The sequence below is a fragment of the Lycorma delicatula genome, chromosome 7 (assembly GCF_047948215.1).
Source record: "Lycorma delicatula isolate Av1 chromosome 7, ASM4794821v1, whole genome shotgun sequence".
Taxonomy (NCBI): Eukaryota; Metazoa; Arthropoda; class Insecta; order Hemiptera; family Fulgoridae; genus Lycorma; species Lycorma delicatula.
Genome location: NC_134461.1, coordinates 145,185,179 through 145,209,719, shown reverse-complemented (window position 1 = coordinate 145,209,719; position 24,541 = coordinate 145,185,179). Strand labels below are relative to the sequence as shown.

Genomic DNA, 24,541 nt, shown 5'->3' with positions numbered 1-24,541 from the left:
TAAATAGGTAAAAAACTATATCACTGTAATAATGCAGTGAATAATACATGACACAATGCAATGCTTAATAATTAAAAATTAGAATTAATTTACCAAAGGGATTATTAATCTGAGGTAATATTACCAGATAAATTTTATAATACATGAAACATTTCAATTAGGATAAAAGTAAAATCATCATGAAATCAAATGAGAATTCTTATAACCTTGACACTAAATGATTTTCAATTGCTAAATTAAAAATAATTAACCCTGAAAAACCATGTGACTAAAAGTTATTGAAAAAACTGTTTTATTAGGGATTCTCCATTACCTTTTCTCAAGGACTGTAAATAAAGTAATGAAACTAGTTTTTTATTTTTGGGAGCCAAAGTGGCAACACTGTAAAGTTACTAGTAAACATATGGTTATTTGAACACCTGATTTATATTAGGTATTAATATTTTTAGTCTACTGTTGCCATGTAAGACGTAAACAAACTTTTTGTGAAACGAGTTTTTGTTGTGCATTACAAAAATGAGTGATCCTAATTATGAGCAACATTGTGCAATCAAGTTTTGTGTTAAACTATGAGCAAAAAAATTGCTCTGTTTTTAAAAATTGAAAAGGGCATATGGAGATGACGCTCTGTCCTGAGCCCAAGTTTTTAGGTGGTATAAAGCATTTTTAGATGGCCAGAAATCAGTTGCGGACGATCCATGCTCTGGAAGATCGTTAACGTCAAAAAATGACAACAATGTTGAGTGAATCAGAGATTTGATACAGTATGACTGGCGATTAACTGTCAGAATGACTGCAGAAAAAATTGAGTTTTAACGGTATCACAGTCCATCAAATTTTGACAAACAAATTGGATGTGAAAAAAGTTAATGCAAAATTGGTCCCAAAAACCATCACTGTTGAACAGGAAAACAACAGGGTGGAAGTGTGCCACGATCTTCTAGGGCGAATTGAAACTGAACCTGATTTTCTAAAAACTGTTATTACTGGTGACAAATCTTGGATATTTGAGTACAACCCAGAAACAAAACGCCAGAGCAAGGAGTGGCACACTTCAAACTAACCACATCCCAAAAAAGCTAAAATGAGCAATACAAAAATCAAAACCATGCTAATTTGTTTCTTCAATAGTAATAGCATTGTCCATAAGGAGTTTTAGCCTACAGAACAGACTGTAAATCAATACGTTTACCGAGAAAAACTTGAAAGGCTGTGGAAAAGAATTACCCGTGTAAGACCAGCCATCAAAGACAATTGGCTGCAGCATAATGACAATGCATCTTGCACACTGCATTCTCAATTTTGGCAAAAAAATAAATTCCTGTAGTTCCTCAACCACCTCATTCACCTGACTTGAGTCCCTGCGACTTTTTCCTGTTCCCAACTTAAAAAAAAAAACACCTCAAAGGACACCATTTTGGAACAGTTGAAAACATTTTTAAAAATGTAACCGACCATCTGAAGGATATTCCGGTTTCTGAGTTCCAACACAGAACAGTGGCAAAACCGTTTGAAGGATTTTGTGGCTTCCCAAGGGAACTATTTCAAAGGTGATAGAGTCCATGTATGATTGGTTTGTAAATAAAGTTTTTTGAACCAGTCTCATTACTTTATTTACAGACGTCGTATGTTTAAATTTAAAAAAAAGTTTTACTTATGTTTTTGTTAATATGAGTGTGCCGAAGATTGTTTTTCCTGAACAGTATGCAATCTTTAGGATAGAAATATAATAAGTTATAAAAAGATCTACTTCCTACTCCTAATTATAAAAAAGAACTGTGGAGTATACTATAAAAATTGTGAGGTATGTCGGAAAAAATTGCAGTTGCCATTAAAATGCTCTATACTGATCAGAGGCTGTAACACCAAGTGTTAAATTCATTCAGAATTTTCAGACAATCATTACCAATTATTTTCTATAATGATTGCACAGCAACTGCTTGAAAATATGAGGCTTACCATAAAGTATACAACCCTATTCAGATCAATAGTTTTTTTTTTTGTCTTGTCATTTGACTGGTTTGATGCAGCTCTCCAAGATTCCCTATCTAGTGCTAGACGTTTCATTTCAGTATACCCTCTACATCCTACATCCCTAACAATTTGTTTTACAAATTCCAAACGTGGCCTGCCTACACAATTTTTCCCTTCTACCTGTCCTTCCAATATTAAAGGGACTATTCCAGGATGCCTTAGTATGTGGCCTATAAGTCTGTCTCTTCTTTTAACTATATTTTTCCAAATGCTTCTTTCTTCATCTATTTGCCGCAATACCTCTTCATTTCTCACTTTATCCACCCATCTGAATTTTAACATTCTCCTATAGCACCGCATTTTAAAACCTTCTAATCTTTTCTTCTCAGATACTCCGATTGTCCAAGTTTCACTTCCATATAAAGCGAAACTCCAAACATACACTTTCAAAAATCTTTTCCTGACATTTAAATTAATTTTTGATGTAAACAAATTATATTTCTTGCTGAAGGTTCGATTAGCTTGTGCTATTCGGCATTTTATATTGCTCCTGCTTCGTCCATCTTTAGTAATTCTACTTCCCAAATAACAAAATTCTTCTACCTCCATAATCTTTTCTCCTCCTATTTTCACATTCAGTGGTCCATCTTTGTTATTTTTACTACATTTCATTACTTTTGTTTTGTTCTTGTTTATTTTCATGCGATAGTTCTTGCGTAGGACTTCATCTATGCCGTTCATTGTTTCTTCTAAATCCTTTTTACTCTCGGCTAGAATTACAGTATCATCAGCAAATCGTAGCATCTTTATCTTTTCACCTTGTACTGTTACTCCGAATCTAAATTATTATTTAACATCATTAACTGCTAGTTCCATGTAAAGATTAAAAAGTAAGGGAGACAGGGAACATCCTTGTCGGACTCCCTTTCTTATGTTGTTACTGTTGCTGTTTGGTTCCTGTACATGTTAGCAATTGTTCTTCTATCTCTGTATTTGAACCCTAATTTTGTTAAAATGCTGAACATTTTATTCCAGTCTACGTTATCGAATGCCTTTTCTAGGTCTATAAACGCCAAGTATGTTGGTTTGTTTTTCTTTAATCTTCCTTCTACTATTAATCTGAGGCCTAAAATTGCTTCCCTTGTCCCTATACTTTTCCTGAAACCAAATTGGTCTTCTCCTAACACTTAATTCTAGTTAAGATTTTTGATGCATGACTAGTTAAACTAATTGTTCTGTATTCTTCACATTTATCTGCCCCTGCTTTCTTTGGTATCATGACTATAACACTTTTTTTGAAGTCTGATGGAAATTCTCCTTTTTCATAAATATTACACACCAGTTTGTGTAATCTGTCAATCGCTTTCTCACCTGCACTGCGCAGTAATTAGTATTACTGATATCTTATAAAATGGAAGTATATTTTATTACAAAACATCACTATTGAAATAACTGCAACTTCATAATTTATCATCTACTATCATAACCTGTATTATTTCTTGGGTTGTGAACTAATGGATATTCCAAAATGTTTTTAAAAGGAAATTTTAATTAATAAAGAAAATACTTAGAAATATAAAATCTGTAAAGCGACCAGAAATTATTTAACTACAAAAAATTAAAATGCATATCATACATTGATGATAAAAATTAAAGACAAAAGATACTTTATTAATATTAAAAGTTTTATAAAAACCTTAGCATATATTTGCAACAAACAATGGTAAATAATACTGTAATGTAAGATTAAGCAATAAATGTAAACAACAAAATAAACAAGTTCAAAGTTGTTTTTTTTCTCAAATACATCATGTTAGCAGGTTTTAATAATATTTCTTAGTTAGAAAGTTCTAAAAATATGCAGAAGACCAAACCACATGACAAACATAAATATTCAGCAGAATATAATTAATAATGTAAGAAAGTAGATGATATTAATTCTTTCGTTATAGATTAAATTTAATTTATGGAGTAAAAGGCGTGAGAACTAAGTAACAAAACAAAATAATAATAATAATACTGTAAAAGAGAAAAATCTGTAAAAACACTTAATTCACCTTTTGATTGGCTGCAATTTGTGCTTTAAGATCAGATATATTATCTTTAAGATTTCTTGTACCCGATGACCCAGGAATTTTTCCTGGAGCCATAAGTGCTTCAGTCAATTCCTTTTCACAAAATTTTCCTTGGGAAACAAGATAAAAACTTTTAAATGTTGCACCTTCTTCAGTAAGAGATTTAGAATGAGGTGGCATTGATCCAGGTGTTATTCCACCGATATCTGCATGATGTCCTCTACTTGCTACAAAAAATACTGGTTTTTCTACTCCCCTAAACAAAATTAATTAAATTAATAAAGTGAAAGGTACACTTTACCTTTACTAGTTACTAGTAATATCAAATGAGGAATTGTGTTGGTTTCAACATAATAAACACAACTGTATGTATATCAATTTTTTTTTTTTAAATCTGATTTGTACTAGAGGATTTTTTAGCTTTGTTAGAATTAACTTTCATTCAGTAAAAAAGAGAAATTTCTTTATATAAGACCAATTTGATTTGTAGATTTGAAGCCAGTGGAAAACATTGATTAGTTTTGGCTTATGTACAAATTATTCTATCATAGAACAGATGATTTAAATAAAGTATCTTTGGCATTTGCTTACAGAAATACTGATCATGTTTGAATGCCTCAAACACGATCAATGTTGATGGCTATTATTTGTAACCTGCCATCTTTAGCCTGTTGTTTTTTATTACTCATTAATTATTTGATTTTTCTAGCATTTCAACCCTGTCAATATTGTCATATGAGTTATGTCTCATTTAGATTTGGCACACGGTTCAGTAACTTGACTCAACTCAATGAAAATTATGAATCCAGTCGTCTACTTGCAAAGAATTCCTTCTAGTTTCCTCACTATTTTCTAATTTTTTCCATTAAAAAAAGGTTTGATTTGGATTTTACAGTCTGTGAAGTAAAATATAACCAATTTTCAAACTTGCAATGAAACGTCATATGAAGTGTCTAAAAACTCACACTCATATCAAAACAAATGTACTAGAAAAATGAAATCTGAAAAAATAAAATCTACAAAAATGCATTTAAGTAATTTTTTATTGGTAAGTATTTAGTGCATGTATTTTTATTTATAAATATTTGCAGTAAATGGTAAACCTGTACTCCCTTGTCCTTTTACAGATTCACACATTTTTACGGTTCCAAATAGGTCTACAGCTCTTATGTCGTTTGGTACAGTTTAAAAAAAATACTGCCAAAAGGCTATCTTTTTAGGAGTACTTTTGCAGTATAATGGGGAACATTCTCACTCTAAAGGTATAACAATCTCAAACCTACCAATGATACATTTAATGATGCTCTACATAGTAAAAAGAGCAAGAAACAGCTGTAAATAATACTTGAATGACCACATATGGGGGTGAAGAAATATAATGTTTAATAATGAACATTAATTTTTTATGCAGTATGGCATGCAATTACTGTCTCAATGGGTACTGAATGGAATATATATAGTGGAATAACTTTTAACCTGTTCTCACCCCTATATTACCGTAGCATCTATAGTTTCCAAAATTAGGTTGTAGTTCGCATGTGTTCCTACCCTGCACTCTTGGTACTTGGATGGGTGGCAATTTAACTGCCACACTTGTTGCCTAAATAAGTAGTCTTTCATTTTACAGTAAATCTCATAAACTGATTGAAAGTAAGATAAAATGTAAACAATTTTTTTTCTACTTGCAGTCTTTCTAATCTACTGTTTTTTCTTGTCTCAAGATATTAAGAGATAAATATTAAAATAAAAACATGATTTTTAATAGCTGATGTAACAGTTTAGTCATTTTAAAATTATAAAAAAAATATTAAAGTTATGTTTTATATACATGATTCATAAAAATAAAATTACCCATAGAAGACTGGTGTAATGACAGTTAAATCTGGTAAATGAGAACCTCCAGCTTTTGGATGATTGGACAGTATGACATCTCCCTCTTTAAAATTATCTTTTAGGGCCTTCATCTGTAATAATGATCAATAAATATTCATATTATTCATGTAAATAAGGAACTAAAATCAATTTACTCATCATAATAAAATTTATCAAGAAACATCTTGAAAGATTACTAAAAAAATGCATATCTAAACTAGCACTAATTTGTTAAAAAAATAATTTCATAACGCATGTGTACTACGAACATGTAATATGGATAAGAGTACAGATGTAGTATCAGTAATATGATCAAGAACATGACAACTTGGTTATATTAGTTTCAAGAGGTAAAATGACTGAAAAGTTTTCCACTTTTTTTGATGTTACCCCATTCCTTGTTAACCAAAGAATAATTATTTAAATAAGATAAGCTCTTTACAAGCTACACTAAGAATAATAAATCAAGAATAGTAATACACTAATGTTCAGAATTTTAATTAGAGTGAAGCAAGAAGTGTTTTTTTTTCTGTTGACTGATAACTCAGAATGATAATTTGTCATTAAAGTGATCTTTCCACATCTGCTAACTCCTCAAGTTCGTTAGGATGTGTTCTAACAAAGGTTTGCCAAGCTGAATCAATGGACGACAGAAGAGAAATCAATTAGTCATGTGATAATACAGGGTCGTCGACAATACAAAAGTACCCTGGTGCTTTAAAGGTCACACCTCTCTTTAAAGGTGCTTTGGTCACACCTCTCTCTCTAGTGTAGAGCACAGTCAGAGATGTGGGGTCATTGCATCCTTGCTGGAACAGGGCAGCTAACTGCACTAATAAGACCACGCCTGCAAAATGGACTCCTTGTGCCAAGATGAAAAGCTTTGATGCCAGACACTGGGTCAGGGGCAAATAATACAGGTCACATGACATAACCCAGGCAAAGATCATGCATAATACGGCATATGGCAATGCCTGAATTGAGAGAAGCTTTCGAGGACAGTGGTCACCATATCGAACGCTTGCACCTGGGAAAGTTAAACTTGTATTTTGCCCGGGTGGCCACCAATGAAGCCATGAGGATCCTTGAGGAGTACAACCTTGACCCAGGAGCCGTGTGCGGGCGGGGATAGGGTGGTCAGCTTCCACAGGATTGATGTTATTCACTCTCATGGAGAACGGCCGCTCTCTGCGATTGTGGTCGGCTCAGTCTCGTCGGGTGTCTTCTGTGTCATGCGAATCACGAGGGGTACACTTGATGTCATACTAGTGTCAAGATACTTCCAGCTTGGATGGATTCGTATCGACGAATTGCTGGCAAAGTTGGGACGGATTCTGGATGGTCTCCTGGACACCAGAGTGCTGGTTGCTCTGGACACTAACGCCAAGTCTTCTGCCTGGGGTTCACTACTCACTGACCCCAGAGGCGCTGGTCTTGCACAGTTCGTAGAAGCCAGGAACCTCTACTTGCTTAACGAGGCAGAGCAACTGCCGACTTTCTCTTCCAAACTGGGGGAAAGTTACATTGGTGATGGGCAATCTGCTTAGGTGTACAATAGTTGGACTGTCTCGCCCTAAGCCAGTGTGAGCGATCAAAGGCTTATAACCTATGAGATTACTTATGGAGGCAGTATAAGAGCTCCAGATTCAGGTCGCTTCAACCTAAGGAACCTGGATCAGGACAGGTTGCAGTGCGAGTGTGCAGCTGCCTTACAGGGGTTGGAATGGCACATGGAGCACAAGGAGGAGGTGGAATTGATGGCTGAGCAATTTGATCGGGCCATAGAGACTGACTAGGATAGGGTCCTACAATGGCTACGGCCAAAGGGTGGACCCTTGGGTAGTGGCCCGTCCAATGATCAAAGCGAGTCTGGAGCCATCATGACCTCTATTTTGGCAGACTGTCTGTTAGTTGCAGGCGGTGGTTCGGGAAAAAATGGTGGTCCTCTGACCTGAGTGTGCTGCATACAAGAGTGAGATTCCGCATGTAGAAGAGATGCTTGACAGAGATTATTGTGGATGATGCGTTTGCTGAAGGCCTGCATGTCTACTGGCATGTCCGTAGCAAATACGTTCATGCCATCAAGGAAGCCAAACTCAAGTTTTGGAAAGACTCCATGCGTGAGTTGCAGTGCAAACCCTGGCAGCACACAAAGTCGTATTACACCAAACACTGGACAGCCACTGCACGTGCTGTCCAGTGTTTGGTGTAGGTTTGGTGATCGTGACCACACTTTAACATCTGTGGCGACATACCAGGTGCTCCTGGATACTCTGCTTCCAGATGCTCCAGAGAGTGAAGCAGAAGTCGGCGTTAGGGTGGGAGTTATGTCCTTCCCTGGCGTACGGGCTGTGGATCTCGTAGATGTAGACCAAGTGGTTTCTCAAATGGCACTGAGAAAGGTATTAAAAAACTTGACTCAGACTTTTTTTACCATCTTTTGTCTGTCATAAGACAGCCGCTTGGCAGACTGTTCTCAGGGTGCCTTAACTGGGGTTGCTTTCCGACTTGTTGGAAGGTGGCTTTGGTGAGGATGCTCTTAAAATCAGGAAAGGAACCAAGTGATGTTGGCAGTTATCGACCCATCAGCCTCTTGCTGGTAATCAGCAAGTTGCTTGAAAGGCTGGTTATGGAACGGTTCTGGGAAAGCATCGATATGAACTGTTTTCTAAGTCGAGGCCAGTATGGCTTTATGAAAGGGGTTGGCACTGAGGATTGCATCTTAAATGCACTTGCCGAAGTGGAAAGCGCCAACTGTAAATATATTCTGGAAATTTTTATAGACACAGAGGCAGTATTTCCTTCCTTGTGTTGGAGTTCTGTCCTCTATGAGTGGAACGCCGCAATGTTTCCGTAACCCTGCAGGCCATAGTGCGAGACTATTTGTTTAATCGTACGGCTCAATTTACAATTTAGAGATGCGCACCTGGCCGTGGAAAAGTCTGTCACCAGGAGAAGCCCACAGGGTTCCATTCTTGGTCCCTTGCTGTGGAACCTGATATTTGATGGATTTCTGGAATTGACATTTCTAGAAGGGGTCATGGGCCAGGTTTTCATCGATGACTGTCTCCTTTTAGTCCGTGGTAATTCACGACCACAGCTAGAAGACTGGGCGCAGGTGGACTTATCAACCGCAGAGGGCTGGATGCAAAATTTAAAGATTTTTGTGCCCAAGACAAAGTTTATGCTTTTCAAGGGTGCAGACAAATTATTGTACAGTAACTCCCATATTAAATATAAAGGCTGTGTAATCAGCTGAGTTTGAATTTATAAGTAACTAGTTGTTTTGTTTGATGAAAAGTTGCTGTTTAGCACATTAGGCAAATAGTGGCGAACACCATGTTTGTGATGCACAAGCTTAGGAGGTTTGCACGGAAGGATTACGGGCTGTCAGGCTGTCATTTGTACATGGTGAACCAAGGTGTCTGAAAATATGACCTCTTATTCTGTCAACATTTGGGCGCATAGTTTGGGCAGAAATCGAGCACATTCAAAATTTAAGGAGTGCCCAGTGCAGTCTTAATTATATGCACTGGTGTTTTTAAAACAACCTCCTGTGAGGCTACCACCATATTGGGAAAGGCTGTCTCAATCGATTTAGTGGTTAAAGTTCGGGCAGTCGTGTTGAAGTTGCAAAGAGGTAGGGAGGCTGAGGCTTTTTGGATGCGGTTTTGATCTGGGCCAGTAACAGAGCAGAATGATTGCAAAGCACCAGTTCTAAATTTCGAACAGTTGCTCATCTCCCACCTGCAGAGGAGGCTTTATTGGCTCATGATAGATGCATGGGAGCATGAATGGCATGCCACAACTAAGGGTAGGCCCTTGTATAGATTTATACAGGACTAGGGGAATGGTACACCTCTAGTTTGTTTTTAAGGGCAATGGGAGCACAAGTGCTCTCCAACCATTAAATTTAAACTAATATTTCTTTCGGTTCTGCCTGGCAGCTGATGAGCTGTGCGTCTGTGGGGAGGTCCAGTCGAACAAACACACGATGTTCGACTGCCCAGCTCTTGGGAGAGCTAGAGCTCACGCCACCCTGGAACTAAGAGGTAAAGGGGAAAATTGGCTATTCACAAGTGGCAAGTCAATGTGGTAAGAGCCGCACTGTCGGACTGTGTGGGCGTTCCTCGATGCCGTTGCTTTGTTCAACTGGCATCAGTAGTTTATATAAGGGAAAAACTCCTATTTCCCTGCTGTGGGAAGCTACCCGAGAATTACGGCTTGCCACCAGCCAACTAAAGCTCCAAGAGCTTTAAATAATGGCGGACTGGTACTTGCTGCCATTCAGTGATCTAGGCATGGCAGCGAATTGCTGTTTTGACAATATAAATTTATTTATTGAAGTCATATATATTTTAAGTAGTTAACAGGTGCACCTACCCATTTTAGTTATATATGACAAGTGAGCGGTTGGGACACGTAATCCGGTGGTGTATGGTGTCCCGCTTAGTCCAGTCATGCTGTTAGGAAAGCTCTAGGAGCTATTAGGACACTGGTCGCTAAACTGTTTCGAGTATCAATAGCCATTTGTGGCACAGACATTTGGTCATATGCTTTTGTGGTGACCGAAAGGGGGTGATGGTGGAAAAATGCCAAGCTAACCAAATGTGATAATGCATATGTATAATGCAATGAACTAGAATAAAATTACTGTAATAATCACTAACTGACTAAAATAATGAACAATTTTAAGTGTGACAAATTTAAAATGTTTATATACAAATTTACCAGTTTGCTGATCTCCAAGGCAGAATGATAGCTCCTCTGCCTTTCATTCAGCGGTCTCAGGTTTGAATCTTGTCAGGCATTACATTTTTCATACATTACAAATTTACATTTTCACATTCCTACACACTTCTTTGAAAGCTTTGTAATGAATTAATTCAGTCAAAAAAAAATGTATGAAAATGAATAAAAATGTTAATTCAACTGTAAGAATCAGTTGGAATAAGAATAACTGTTGTGTGTGAAGAGGTTAAAAATATTAAGCGACTGGTTTGTTTAAGTATTGTATTCTAACACCATTAATCTGGATATAATTTAAAAGCTTGTCAGTTTCTTTAATAAATGCATACTTTTCCCCAAATTTAATAAAATTATTCTGGAAGTCCTACGAATGAAGATAAGGTACGGGAATGTGGGTAAGAAATGTAGCACTTACCCCCAGCTAAATTTGTAGTGCACCTTTACATACTGGCCAGGTTTGTACTGCCCAGGCACAGTTATTGAAGTCAAGGTAAGCTTTTGCACTGAGAACTGTACAAACACATAGTACATGATTAATGAGAATAAATGGTTAGTAATAATGAAAATAGCTATATTATAAACAGCTTAGAACAAACACGTATATCCACAAACAACAAAATAAAAAAAATGTTGATATCAAGACAACACAAGACAATGTAAACAATTATTAATAAGTATCAATGAAGTATACTGTAAACTAATTTGGTACTGCATATACTTATTTTTCGAATTTTAATATTTATAATAGTGTTGCTATTCCTCAGAATGATAATGAGTATTGCGTCCAATGATCAAAGCTCTTTTATTGTATTTTAGATGATTTGTATTCAGTATAGACAGTTTAATTATTATTTCACCACAAATTACCTATATATAAATATGAATACATTAAGTAGATAAATGTTCAAAAACAACATAAAGTAAAAGCAAAATAAAACAATCACAAAAAGCAAGCAAGAGAACGATTTTCAAAATATATAAAAAATATCTGTTGACAAACATACTTGCTTATAACAATAGTCAACTGAAACTCGATAAAGTCCCAACTTTACTACCATGAATTCTAAACTACTCAACTTATCTATGGCAATTAAAGGTCGCGTAGAACACATGCCTATAAAAAGTAATTTTATGAACAATTAAAAAAAAAATCCTTAGAACTTGGTAAAAACATTCATCAATGTTCTCATAGAGCCGCATCTCAAATCAAAGCATTATATTCCACATACACAAAAATGGATTGTACTTTAATACATTTTTAACAGTACGTAATATATGAACACACAGTAACAGAACACTAAGTGAATAGACGACAATCACTTTTTTACTGCATACTAAATATATCTTCTTAATTAAAATATTTTGACTTGTGGCCATCTTCAGTAACTGAAACTATTCACTTGGATATCTCTGATATTGTTTTTTAATCTGATATAACATTAAAAAACGTTAGTTTAAAGAAATTTGGTTTTATTAAAAAAATATTAGGTTTGTGTTAAATAATATGGCTAAAAAAAAAAAATTGTCTAAAAAAGTATCAAAATAATTAATAAAAAATGTACAAAGTATTAAGGATAGGGTAATGCATAAATCTATTTCATTACCTGGTACTGTACAGTCTCTTGCATTGCACCAAGATGGACAGGTATGTGAGGCGCATTTGAAACTAGTCCTCCATCTGGTCCGAATAATGCACATGAAAAATCCAATCTTTCTTTTATATTAGTTGATATTGAAGTCCTTTGAAGAATTCTGTAATTAATTAGAATTTAATTAAACACAATCAAATAATATATATTATTTAATACACAAGGGCTATTCAGAAAGTAACTTCAGATTCGTTTTTTTTAAAAAAAACACAAATTGGTTAAAAAATAATTTATTATATACATCTTATAGCTACTTTTCTACATAATGGCCATAAATTAAGGCACCTGTCATAACTGTAAACAAGTTTTGAATAAAAACTCAAGAGTTAAAAAACTCTACCGCCTGTGAATTAAGCAAGGTAGTAACACTGTTTTTCAATTCGTCATTTTCGAAACACTGTGTCGCTAACCATTTCTTTATTTTTGGAAAAAGAAGCCAAATCAGGGCTGTTTGGAGGATGGTTTTTTTTACATACTCCACTCTTGCTATCACTGGCTCATATATATTACCTTTGTTTAATGTGTAGGAACTAGTTCCACATATTTTCTTCACATAAATTGAAATTCTTAAAAATAATGTTTACTACTCAATTTTTTCCATAAGAAGTAAACAGGCTGAAAAAATAAACTTCTTTCTTTCATGACAAAAACTATAGTTCACAAGCAATTAGAAAAAGTCTGCAACATGTGATCAAGAAAAGCTTCTATTTATTTTGTATGTATAATATGTAGTTTTATTCAAGGGTTTTGTTGTAGATTCCCTAAATTAACTGGAATTTTTGAATAGGCATGATTGAATGTTGTGGATGCATGTAATATTTTTAAAATTATTGACAAAACTGAATTTTAATCATCTTATGATCTTAAAATATAGATAATCAACAGAAAATATAATTTATAAAACTAAGTAAACCTTATAATTAATTAAAAAGGTATACCTGCCCATCTGTTCTGCAATGCTCATAAATCGATGAGAAAATATACTTAATTGTACAGCATCAAGTTCAGTTCCAATTTTTTTAACTATTCCAGAACCTATTTCAATATGAATATCACCAGTTTTTGTAACAACAGCTGTACAATCTGGTTCAATGACAATAGTACATAATTTGTCAATAATAATAGCAGGTCCACTAATAGAATGGCCAGCTTGTAAAGCTTCAAATAAATATACATTTGTAGGGCAATATCCATCACCTTCAAAGTAAACTTCAGTGACCTAAAATCATCATTACAGACTTATTAAAATCATACAGCAGCACATATATTCACAGTTTGTCTAAAAAGTTCCAAACTAAGTTAAATAAAAATATAGATTTAAAGATAAACAAATTTACTCACATCAGCCCTCTACATAGAACCCTTCTCTAGTTATACACTCATTGTAGTGGAGTAGAGCCCATAAAACACTGTGGAGAAATCACTTTGTGGGATCGCCTTCAACTGCTTGGTGCAAGCCCTTTGGAATGCTGGAATGTCATCAAAAAAGTGGCCTTTCATCTTCAACTTGAGTTTTGGGAACAGAAAATAGTCTGCTGGAGCCAAGTCGGGTGAATAGGTTGGACGGTAATTTGATTTGTGGCATAATAACATGTTAAAACTGTTATGTGCCAGGGCATTGTTGTGCAAGACAATCAAACTGCCCAGATCCCAGTAGTCAGGTTGGATTCAAGAATGCAACGCACCAGGCATTTCATTCCAAATAAAATTTAGAATTCATGGCTTGACCAGTTGGGACAAATTCATGATGAATCAGACCCTTTGAGTCGGAGAATGCAATCAACATCATTTTCACTCTTGATTTCTCTTGCCTGACTTTTGTCAGTCTTTGTGCTCCAGGACTCAACCAAGCAGCGAATTGATGCTTTGCGGATCATACATGAAACCAGTTTTCTTCCCCAGTTACAATTGTTTGCAAAAAGTTTGGTCACTATCGGCAGTTTCAACAAAGTCTTGAGTGCAAGAAAGACATATCTGTTTCTGTTCTTCGGTCAAGAATTGTGGAACTAAATGAGAGCATACCTTTCAGTGCTTCATTTTTTCTATTAGAATTGTACGTACTGTTTCTTTAGCAATGTTTAGTTCTTCTGATATGATATGGCCTGAAGGGTAAGATGAGGTTGTTCGAGCAGAAGCATGTGCACTTTCACAACTTTTTTGTCGTGAACAGCTGTTGACGGCCTCCTGCTTCGTTTGTTGTCATCCAATGACTCTCTACCATCTTTAAATTGCGAACACAAAATTTTATTGCGCTTCCCTGTTACAGGTCGTGAGCTTGCACAAGGTCACATGAACACAACGTACATGGCTGAATATAACTCAAGACTGGAGGGACGAAACATGATGGAATTTTGTACACACACTTGTCAAACATCATACTTCATAGTTCCTTGGTTGTCCAAGAGATGGCGCTACTTGTATCGGCCACAGAAATTTAGTTCGGGAACTTTTCAGACCTACAGTGTACATGTTATATATAAATAGATGCATATTAATATTTTGATTTTCAGTAGAATCTATCATTTTAATTTTGAGTTATTGACATGATGCAATTACAAAATAAATTCACTATATAATATACATACATATGTACTTTACCAACCTTATTAAGTAAATTTGAAGCCTTAAAAATGCTACAATCGCACAAAAATCAGATGAATTAAGATGAGACAGAATCAGTGCTTTAATGATTTACAAACCAACAAAAATAAAATTACAGGTGCAACAGAAGCTGTTGCAGAAACAGCAAATCAACTTAATCTAAGAAATTTTTCAAGTTTAGGTAACTTTTCAATAAAAACTTTATTGCAAACTGCAAAATGGAAAAGTTGCTAAGAAGAACTAATAGACATTGCAATCAAAACAGAATCGACTGCTGACATGAAAATTAATAATAAAAATTAAACAAATTCCAACAGCATCTGAATTAAATAAGATTCTTCAAAAAGTTTTGAATAAGACCCTGATTCCAAGCACAGCTTGTCATTTAATTTACCTATGCAGCTGGAAATTGTACACAATAAGTAAATGCTAGATTCAATGAAGAAGGATACCAGAGTACAGAAGACATTAGATTTTTATAAATGCCTAATTAGAAATTGCGACATTAATTTCACAATTCCTTATCTCATCCCTTTTTGTTTTACCCATTTTTTATCTCATAAATTTCATCTATCCTGTTTGAATCTCACTCCAAACCCAAGCAGATATTATCTGTACCTTTGTCATATACTTTGTGTAAATCAGAATTTTTTCCTTCAATGGAATTGATCTATCACACAATAAATGAGTTACACTTTGGTTTCTTTACCCAACCTACTAGTGAACTCATGACCCATTTTTCTTTCTATTCCACTAACCATACTAAATTAAATAAGTTCTATTCCTTATTTTAAAAGAATTTGAACCTTCCAAAGTTTTCATAATTTATCAAATCTTTATAATAATCTTCAAATGGTTTTTGTGATTTCATTTTCTTCTTACTTATTTTCAAACAGTAATCTCATTTACTCAATCCAACTTCTAATTGATCAAGTACACACTTTCTGTATTCTCACCTTAATCATATCTCAAAAGCAAAATACATTGAATCAATTACCCCTTTTTATAATTCCTACAAATGCATTAAATAAGATAGGTAACAACATACAACTTATATCTGTATTAAACCTTTTCATTGTTCTACACTTACTCTAACTTCATATTTATACTTAATCAAGTCAGTATATGCTCTTTCTATCCCTAATTATTTTAGGCTCCCCAGACACTATTTTACTCTATTAGATTCATATATTCTCTGAACAGTAAAAAATAAAATGATATTTAACAAAACCATTTAAAAAATGTTCTGTGAATTTAATTACAGTTTATTTAATTGTTAGTGAACTTATTACATTTCTTTATTTAATTTATTAAATAAACTTAAGTAAATAAAAACATACTTTTTATATTTAAATAAATGTCTTACTTTATCAACAACTGGAAGTCCACAAGCATCTTCAATAGCCGTTTCAATTTCCACCAGCGATTTACCTACACCACGTATTCTTATATCATCTATTAAAATATCTCTATCAGGTAAGGTAAAACCAAATTCACACTGATATCTGCAATAAAAACGATACGTAACTGCAATTAATTATTAACAAACAAATGCTCAAGACATGTTAAGGTTTATGGCAGTAAGAAATATTTAATAATAAAAAGGTCTAAGCTGTAAGATGTGGCAGTAGAAAATTCAATTAAACACGGCATCATTTTAACTGTATTTAAGATCTTTTATATACATATAATAAATAAACAGTATCTTCATTCTGATCAGAACACACTTTCTTTTATGGCCACACTTGCCTTCCATTTGAGGTGAAAAGAATCAATTTCTTTAAACTGTTTTAAAATAACATTCAGTGTCTCTTGTTCAACACCACAATCAGAAGCTATTTGTCTTTGTGTAGTACTGGTATGCTCAAAAAGAGAAATAATTTTTGAATGCTTTCTTGGAGTTGTATCCATTATCTATTCAAGGTACAGAAAAAAAAAAATTAAATAAGATTTTGCAATAAAAAATGAAACAAACTTCCACGAAACACTTTTTAGGTCATGAAAATTGCTAAATAACTAAAGAACAATAACTTCACATTACACAGACAACTTAAAGAATAGATGTGGTCAAGCAGTGCAGCCACAACATAGAAATAAACAAAATAGTCCCTGTGTAATTTGCATGCTATTGCATATTTGCCATATTTCTGTGATTTTAGATGACTCAAACTTTTCAAATCCAAAAAAAAACTTTCATCATAAAGTATCAAAAAACCCCAACAATAACATCTACAATTGGTCTCAAATTTTTATAAGGATGATATCTAGAAGTTTTTGTTTAACTTAAATTTCATGTAAGTTAAATCCAACTAATAGTTCATAAAAACGTGTTACTTAATTTTACTTAATATAAGTGATTCAGTACTTATTATTTCAGTATTGTATCAAATTTGCCTCTAGTAAGTTTTTTTTTGTATTATAGCATATATATATATATATATATATATATATATTGTTACCACATATATGCCTAATTTAATATCGGCAGGTGAACATGGTAGCAACGATGTGAGCTGGTGTACAGTACATATATGCTGACACAAGCATCACTCCCACCATAGCGGCACTGTAGCCCCACTACTCTCCAGCTCCAATAAAAGAGCGTGCACGAGAGTGAATTTTCAATTCATGGTCGACCACCACCTGGAGAAGACCAAGAAGAAGAAGAAGATGGAAGAAGTTCCCTGGCTGCCTCAACGTGGGACCTCCTGGTGGATGCCAACACCCTGCTAGAGCAGCAGACCTGGCTGGCCCGTTGAGGCAGCTGCTGGATACGGACGCCACATTCCTGCTCCAGCTCGCTGGGCTTCAATCACCCTGGCCGGTGAACTCAGCAGCAGCAGCTGGCTCAGTGTGGGATCGCGCTCGGGGAGAACCACCTTGGCCACACTGGCAAAGGACGACCGACACTGCAGGGCTTTGGGAGCTACCACTGCCATACTGTAGTGGGGACCCAATTGTTGCTGAGGGAAAGCACCATTTGAGTTCAATGGATGAGCCGCAACTCCCCGACTTTGCTGGAGACCAGCTTCCAAACACCACATCTCTTCTCAGAGCTAATGCATAAACGACCCTTTTCAGGGCCATCACAAGGTTATGAATTATGAGCCGTTGAAGCTACTCAACAACAGCCCTTCTCAGGGCTACCATAAGGTTAGTAAGTGCCATGTGCCGTCGAAGCCATTTGGCGACAATATATATATAAAACACATCAATAGCTTAATTAATAAAAGTAGTGCAATTAAGATTTCATGTATCTTTTTTCTAACATAAATTACAAAATGAATGGAACTATTTATAAATGATAAAATTTTTTAAAATAAATTTAAACATTTCTCAATCACATACTGAAAAACAGTAAACAAAATGAGTTATCAGAAAGTCATTAATTAAAAACATTAAAAAACCTAAGATTAAATCAACACTTATCATCTACAGTAAAAGAGGTTTGAATCATTTATTTTATTTTTTGAATCATTAATTTTTGATATGTTTTTATCAAGCTATTACATTTTTGAAATTGCTTATTAATAAGTAACCATAAGCCTACACGATTCCTATATTTAAAAAAAATACCTTATGAATGCAGATTTTTATTTAGAATAAGTAGTAATATATTGCATAGAATCATGAGAAGTACAGGTTAATAAGAATTATTAGAAGGCTGTGCTGCTCTCCTAAAATTTCATCATGATGATATGGCAAGTTGTTTTATCTTAAAACATATCAAGGTTTTGAATTTTATGAAACAAGTAAATTAGAAAGCGTTGTAAAAATTGTATAAATTACCTTTAAACTTTGTAATATATTGTTACCTGTTTATGTTAATAACTTATTCCTCACTATTTCACAGTTACAATAAAACAATTTTTATTGGTATAAAGTTTGGTACATACATAATATAACAACATTTATTTCCAATAAATAAACCAATAGCTAAGGCAACTATTAATTTTGAAAATTATCAATAAAGATTTTAAATTGCTGCTGTTGTATTTAAATACCTTACTATTTTTCTTTTTAGTAAGCTGAATTAAAATTTTCCAGGTATAACAGCAGCACTTGCTTTCACACTTTTCTACTGAACCCACTTCTGCTTTCTGTTTACAATTCTCAGTAAATAAATGTAACAACTAATTATTTTTTTAAAAGATTAGCTCTTTTAAAAGATAGGTACTTACAAATGATCTTACCAATATACGCACAAATACTAAAACAAACTATTATATCTATGCAAAAACTATGATACTGTTTCACTTAACTATAAATGTAACAAATTTTTATATGAAAGTGAAACTTATTAACACTGCCTAAAATTTTAATATAAAATGCATACTACAGGAATAAAAACTACAATAGAGTATGATGAAATATTTTAATAAACTACAACTGATTAAAGTTTACATACTTTTTAAGAAAAGCAGCTTGGAAGTCCCCATGAACAGGGGAAGAACTATTAACTACACTATGAGCAACATCTTTATCATCAGGTGATACCATTAAAGCACAGTCAGTACCTTGATAGCGCAGATGTAAGAATGGTTTACACTCAATTTGTTCTCGTTTAAAACCTTGAGCAACTAGATTTCCAATGCTTTTTTCTGATAATGCAGTCAATTTCCCATCAATGAATTTAAAATTTTCTAAAAAAAAAAAAACACCATATAGTTTCAAAAATTAAAATTGACAGTACTATAGCCATTTTTATTAACTTGCCATATTCCATGCAAAATAAACTACTGAGTTGCCAAATTTCTAATTTTGATTCCTAACAAGAAGATTTAAATGTTTTTTATCATTGATCTGACCAAAAAGAAATTAGATGCTTATGAAAAGTTTCTGATGAAGAACCAACAAGCTGATAACAGGAATTTTTTAAAGTAAAGGTAGAATTAAACATGTACGCTAATGTAATATGTAAGATACACTCCATGTTTATTTTAATTTATAAAGCTGTCACAGATAAGTCTCCAAGAAAAGAAAAGAAAGGGTTAAATCCATATAAGTAGTTATTAATCAAGTCAATGTAAGTTTTTAAGAGAAAAACTGAAAAACCAAAGTAGGATAGATAAGGTTATAAAAATAGATGTATAAAAAATATCAGAAAGACAATATAGCAAAGTCAATACCACAAAAGATGATTATTTCTAAAGAGGCCAAACCAAGGAATAATTCCTTAAATGCAGCAGTAGCTCTATCAGTAATTATTGAAGGTAGCCAACAAATTGACAACCTATGTGACCCAGAAAACAGAAACTAACTTACTTATTTTAGGCATTGAGTTTTATAAAGTTGAAACCAGTGGAGAATGCAGCAGTATTTTACAAGAAAATGTTTTTCTCATTCCTTTGCACTTTTATAATACAATCTGATGATGTCTTCTTGAATAAAATATTCTTCCAGTTGGGTTTATGGATGGGAATTACACAAAAGGAGGGCGTCAACAAAAAGTAAAGCTAAACAAAGTAAAAAATGAAATTTGTTGAGGTAGAGAGTTAAAAGATTAGATACAATGAGCTAAATAATTTAAAACAAGGATATGACTAGAGGTGGGATAATTTTGAGATAAGATATGTAGATGATTCTGTGCAAGAAATTGAAACTACTACTCCAATCAACAATTTTTTCTCGCCAGTTATCCATTTTCCTACTTGTTGATCCCATCTTTCTCATCATTAGTTCTATCAGTGTAGGTCTGAACCTGCTAAATTTACCTTGAGATGATGTATCTAGATGACAAAGCCAGTATTTTTTAGCTGTCATCTGGTTGGGGTTGCCTATGAATTAATCACATGGGAAGTGTGATTAATCACATGTGAGAGGTTAGAAGATAAATAGCTTTTAGATAGTTAACTAGAGCACATATTGTGTATTTTTGTGTTAATTATTTCGATGAACACAAAAAAAAATAATAGTGAATAAGAATTCAGGATAAGGATGTTATTTTAGGCAATAAAGAGAGAGAGTTATTTTCTTCAAAATAGATTTCAATTCCAATCTTAAAGGTTAATGCAGATTTATACACCACAGTTCTGCAGAAAATGAAGAGCCAGAAAAGATGTGTGAAAAAATAAGTTAATAATCAAATGAATGAAAAGATATGAAAATTTGATAGCAATGGAAGACTGGAATACAATAATAAGAGAAGGCAAAAAAGAAAAATAGTTGCAACTATGCTTTCATAAATCTGCATTAAATACAAATTCTACATTAGAACTCTGTACAATGAAGTAACGTAACAATGAGTTACGTTAAGTACTAAGTACAATGAAGTAAAGTAACGATTGTACCAGGTGTGATTAACATTTATTTTAGGGTTTACAGTTAATTATGAAATAAAAATTTTATAAAACACCTTCTCAATTTTTTTTAACCTCTGACCGTTTCATTCATTAAAATATCTACTAATTTAAATAACAAGGCTTAGAATATATTAGTAAAGAGTTTAGAAGGTAAAAAAAAAAAAAAAATACTTTATTCCATTATTAACAAGTAACATATAAATGTAATTAATTACACAATGTTTAATGAAACTGTTGCTTTTTTTTATTATTTTTAGAAATTAAAAGCATTTTATTGTATTTAGATCCAAAAAACAGAAAAGATTACAGAAAAGAAACAGAAAAACAGGAAGATTATTAACTAATGAAAACATTCATGAATTACTACATATTCCAGTAACAAATGAAAGTTTATTAATTTTTATACATGTTAATATAAACACAAAATAAAAAACTTAATCCTTACCTTCACAATAGATTTTAGCACAAGGTTCTTGTGATTCTTGTACAACATCAGCTAATGCCATACCATAAGCAGACAGTATACCAGCATACTTATGGATATATACTCTAGACATTCCTAATGAACGTGCTACAGCACAAGCATGCTGAGCTCCTGCACCACCAAAACATGCCAGAACATGATTACGTGTATCATAACCCTTTGCCTAAAAATATAAATAAAATATTTTAAATGTTATTGGGATTCACGTCTACAAGTAGCAAGCACATACACATGTTTCCTTAGTAAAAATAAAGTACAAAATGTAGAAATTTACCACTAACTACTACCAGTATCTATTTTTAAAAAGAATTAACCACATCTATTAGTAAGTAAACCAAAATGCATATTTATATATTGACTAATCAATTATCAGTCACTTCAAAAAAAAAAAAATATTAGGAAATTTCACAATTTACTTATGAACCCCCAGTGACCAGAGTAAATCGCTTCAACAAGTGTGACAATGGTAGAAGTAAGTTATTATACTTTCTTTTTTAAAACTATCATAAATATGAGAATAAATAAGCACAGCAAACATAATAACCTGAGTAAGAGCACGGATTGGACGACACATAGTCTCATTTGCAACACGAATAAATCCAACCGCTACTTCTTCTACGGTCAACTCCTTTTTATGATTTCCAGACCCATCTGTTGTAAGAAATTCATTTATCTGTAACAAAATTTTTAATAAATTTGAATCATTTATTTTATTATGCAAATAATATCAGGCATATTAGTTAGTGATATGAATATATATCATATATATATATATATGATATGAATTCTACACCATATGAAAAATGCCAAGTCTGAATAAGATTCAAATCTAGAACCAATCATATAGAGGTTGTACCAGTAACTTTATTATAGAGTTAAAAAAAATAGTAACGTTAAATATAATATTAAAAAGAAATCTCTTTATAGCAATTTCCAGTTAGTTGAGCAGGATTAGAAAAATAATATATAGATAATGCACAACACAATAAACATTATACTTTTGTGTAAAATAGTGATACTTCATTAAAATAATCATAGGAACATACCCTAAGAGACAAGGATTCAGAATCAGTTGTTTACTCTGCCCTAGGAACAGAATTATAAAATCAGAATACCCTGGTCCATCAAGCTGGAGGTCAATATAACAGCCACTCAACTTCGAATAACATTTTTTCTTTTGTTTGCAATCAACTTCAGTGAAGTAGTTCTGCTGTATTCACACTGATCTCTATTGATGTTAATACTGGCAGTTGCTTTTTTTTAAGTGGGAAGAATAACATAAACAATTTGAATTATGTCCATTTATTTATTATATCATAACTGAGTGTTTTTGTTAGGTTTATATAGTTCATAAAATTCTAATACATTAAGGTGTGGTCCCTTGTGTAAGTGTAGAAAGTCAAGGTCTGGTCAAGGTTGTGTCTATTAGGTGGTTAGCAAGATATTGACTCTATTCCTATGGAGGACTTCATTAATGTATCACTGTATTTTTGTTTAAAACTGTGTAGAAGATTTGTATGAATACTATGATTTTATACAACATATTTATAATGAAAGAACATATTAAAATACAAACCTCCTTAGTAATTTCATGAAATGCATCAAGAGTAGCTTGTTTATCAAGAGGCTGTTTTTCATCAGGACCAAAGATTTTTGGAAAATATTCAGGAAGTAATCGACCCAGACAAAGATTAGCATCAGTTACTGTAAGGGGTCCTCCTTTACGATAACATGTTGGACCAGGATGAGCACCAGCACTTTCTGGACCGACTACAAATAATCCTGATCTGAAGAAAAGGCAAGAACCTCCACCAGCAGCCACTGTATTAACATCCAACTAAAAAAATAATATATTTTTTAATTAAATTATTCTAAATACAAGAAAAGAATATTTAAAAAAAGTGTAAGAAATTGTATTCTTTACATTGTAGGTGATTAATTATATTAATGAAATATTCAGTATAAATAGTAACAGTTGTGACAAAAGATTACCATCTTCCTTTTCTCCTTTCCTTTATAGATAAGGATCTATGACTGTTCTGGAGGAAGTAGATCTGTCCAATTTCTTTTTAGTACAATAATTATATAAATAATAATTTAATGATAAGGAAAAGAACGAGTATATTAATAAATAAAAAAAACACTTAAAATAAATTTAAATATTAAAATTTATTACAAAAAAATGTCTAAATCACATTCAAATAAATCACCAAAACATTAGTTATAATTTCCACAAAAATTAATCATTACTATGAAATGAGTAAAAGCCAGATATCCCTTTCTTATATTTTAAGGCTCCCTCTATGAATCATGAGATTTTGCCGATGGTGAAAGGGTGCTCAGTGATACACAGTAACTGGACTGAAGGTGCAACCATATCGGAGAGTTATCTGTTGAGAGCCAGACTAAGGAATTATTGTTGAAAGAGATCAGCAGCTCTTTCAGTAGTTGTTAAGGGCTTAGGTCAGGAGGACATATCAACATCAGTCAATCTTCTGAATACTGCGCAGCTGAAAGCAATGTAAAACTACGACTGTGTTTTTTTTTTCAAGAAAATGTAACTCTCTGAATTTTCATGTAACAAAGATGGTGGCACCTTTCTTGGTAAAATATCCTAGTGGTAAACTAGTCCTCCATTTGGATCTCTGAGTGGGGCCTACTAAGGAAAGGATCACCAGAAAATTGAAAGATAAGATTCTATGAGTCGGAGCGTGGAATGTTAGAAGTCTAAAACAGGTTAGTAGGTTAGAAAATTTAAAGAGGGAAATGGATTGGTTAAATGTAGATGTAGTAGAAATTAGTGACCTTCAGTGGGAAGAAGAAACAACTTTTGGT

At 33.3% G+C, this 24,541-nt stretch overlaps 1 protein-coding gene across 1 annotated transcript in view; it reads right to left on the bottom strand.

Annotated features, from left to right (window-relative positions):
• LOC142327282 (5-oxoprolinase) overlaps nucleotides 1–24,541 on the bottom strand; it is a 79,819-nt gene that overhangs the window by 13,357 nt on the left and 41,921 nt on the right. The window contains exons 7-15 of the mRNA XM_075370180.1: nucleotides 23,283–23,543; nucleotides 22,251–22,379; nucleotides 21,668–21,869; nucleotides 19,329–19,563; nucleotides 16,287–16,425; nucleotides 13,258–13,538; nucleotides 12,275–12,422; nucleotides 5,901–6,013; nucleotides 4,032–4,305 (exon numbers count right to left, since the gene is read on the bottom strand). Coding sequence (XP_075226295.1) covers nucleotides 4,032–4,305; nucleotides 5,901–6,013; nucleotides 12,275–12,422; nucleotides 13,258–13,538; nucleotides 16,287–16,425; nucleotides 19,329–19,563; nucleotides 21,668–21,869; nucleotides 22,251–22,379; nucleotides 23,283–23,543 — 1,782 coding nt within the window. The remainder of the gene's footprint in view (nucleotides 1–4,031; nucleotides 4,306–5,900; nucleotides 6,014–12,274; nucleotides 12,423–13,257; nucleotides 13,539–16,286; nucleotides 16,426–19,328; nucleotides 19,564–21,667; nucleotides 21,870–22,250; nucleotides 22,380–23,282; nucleotides 23,544–24,541) is intronic.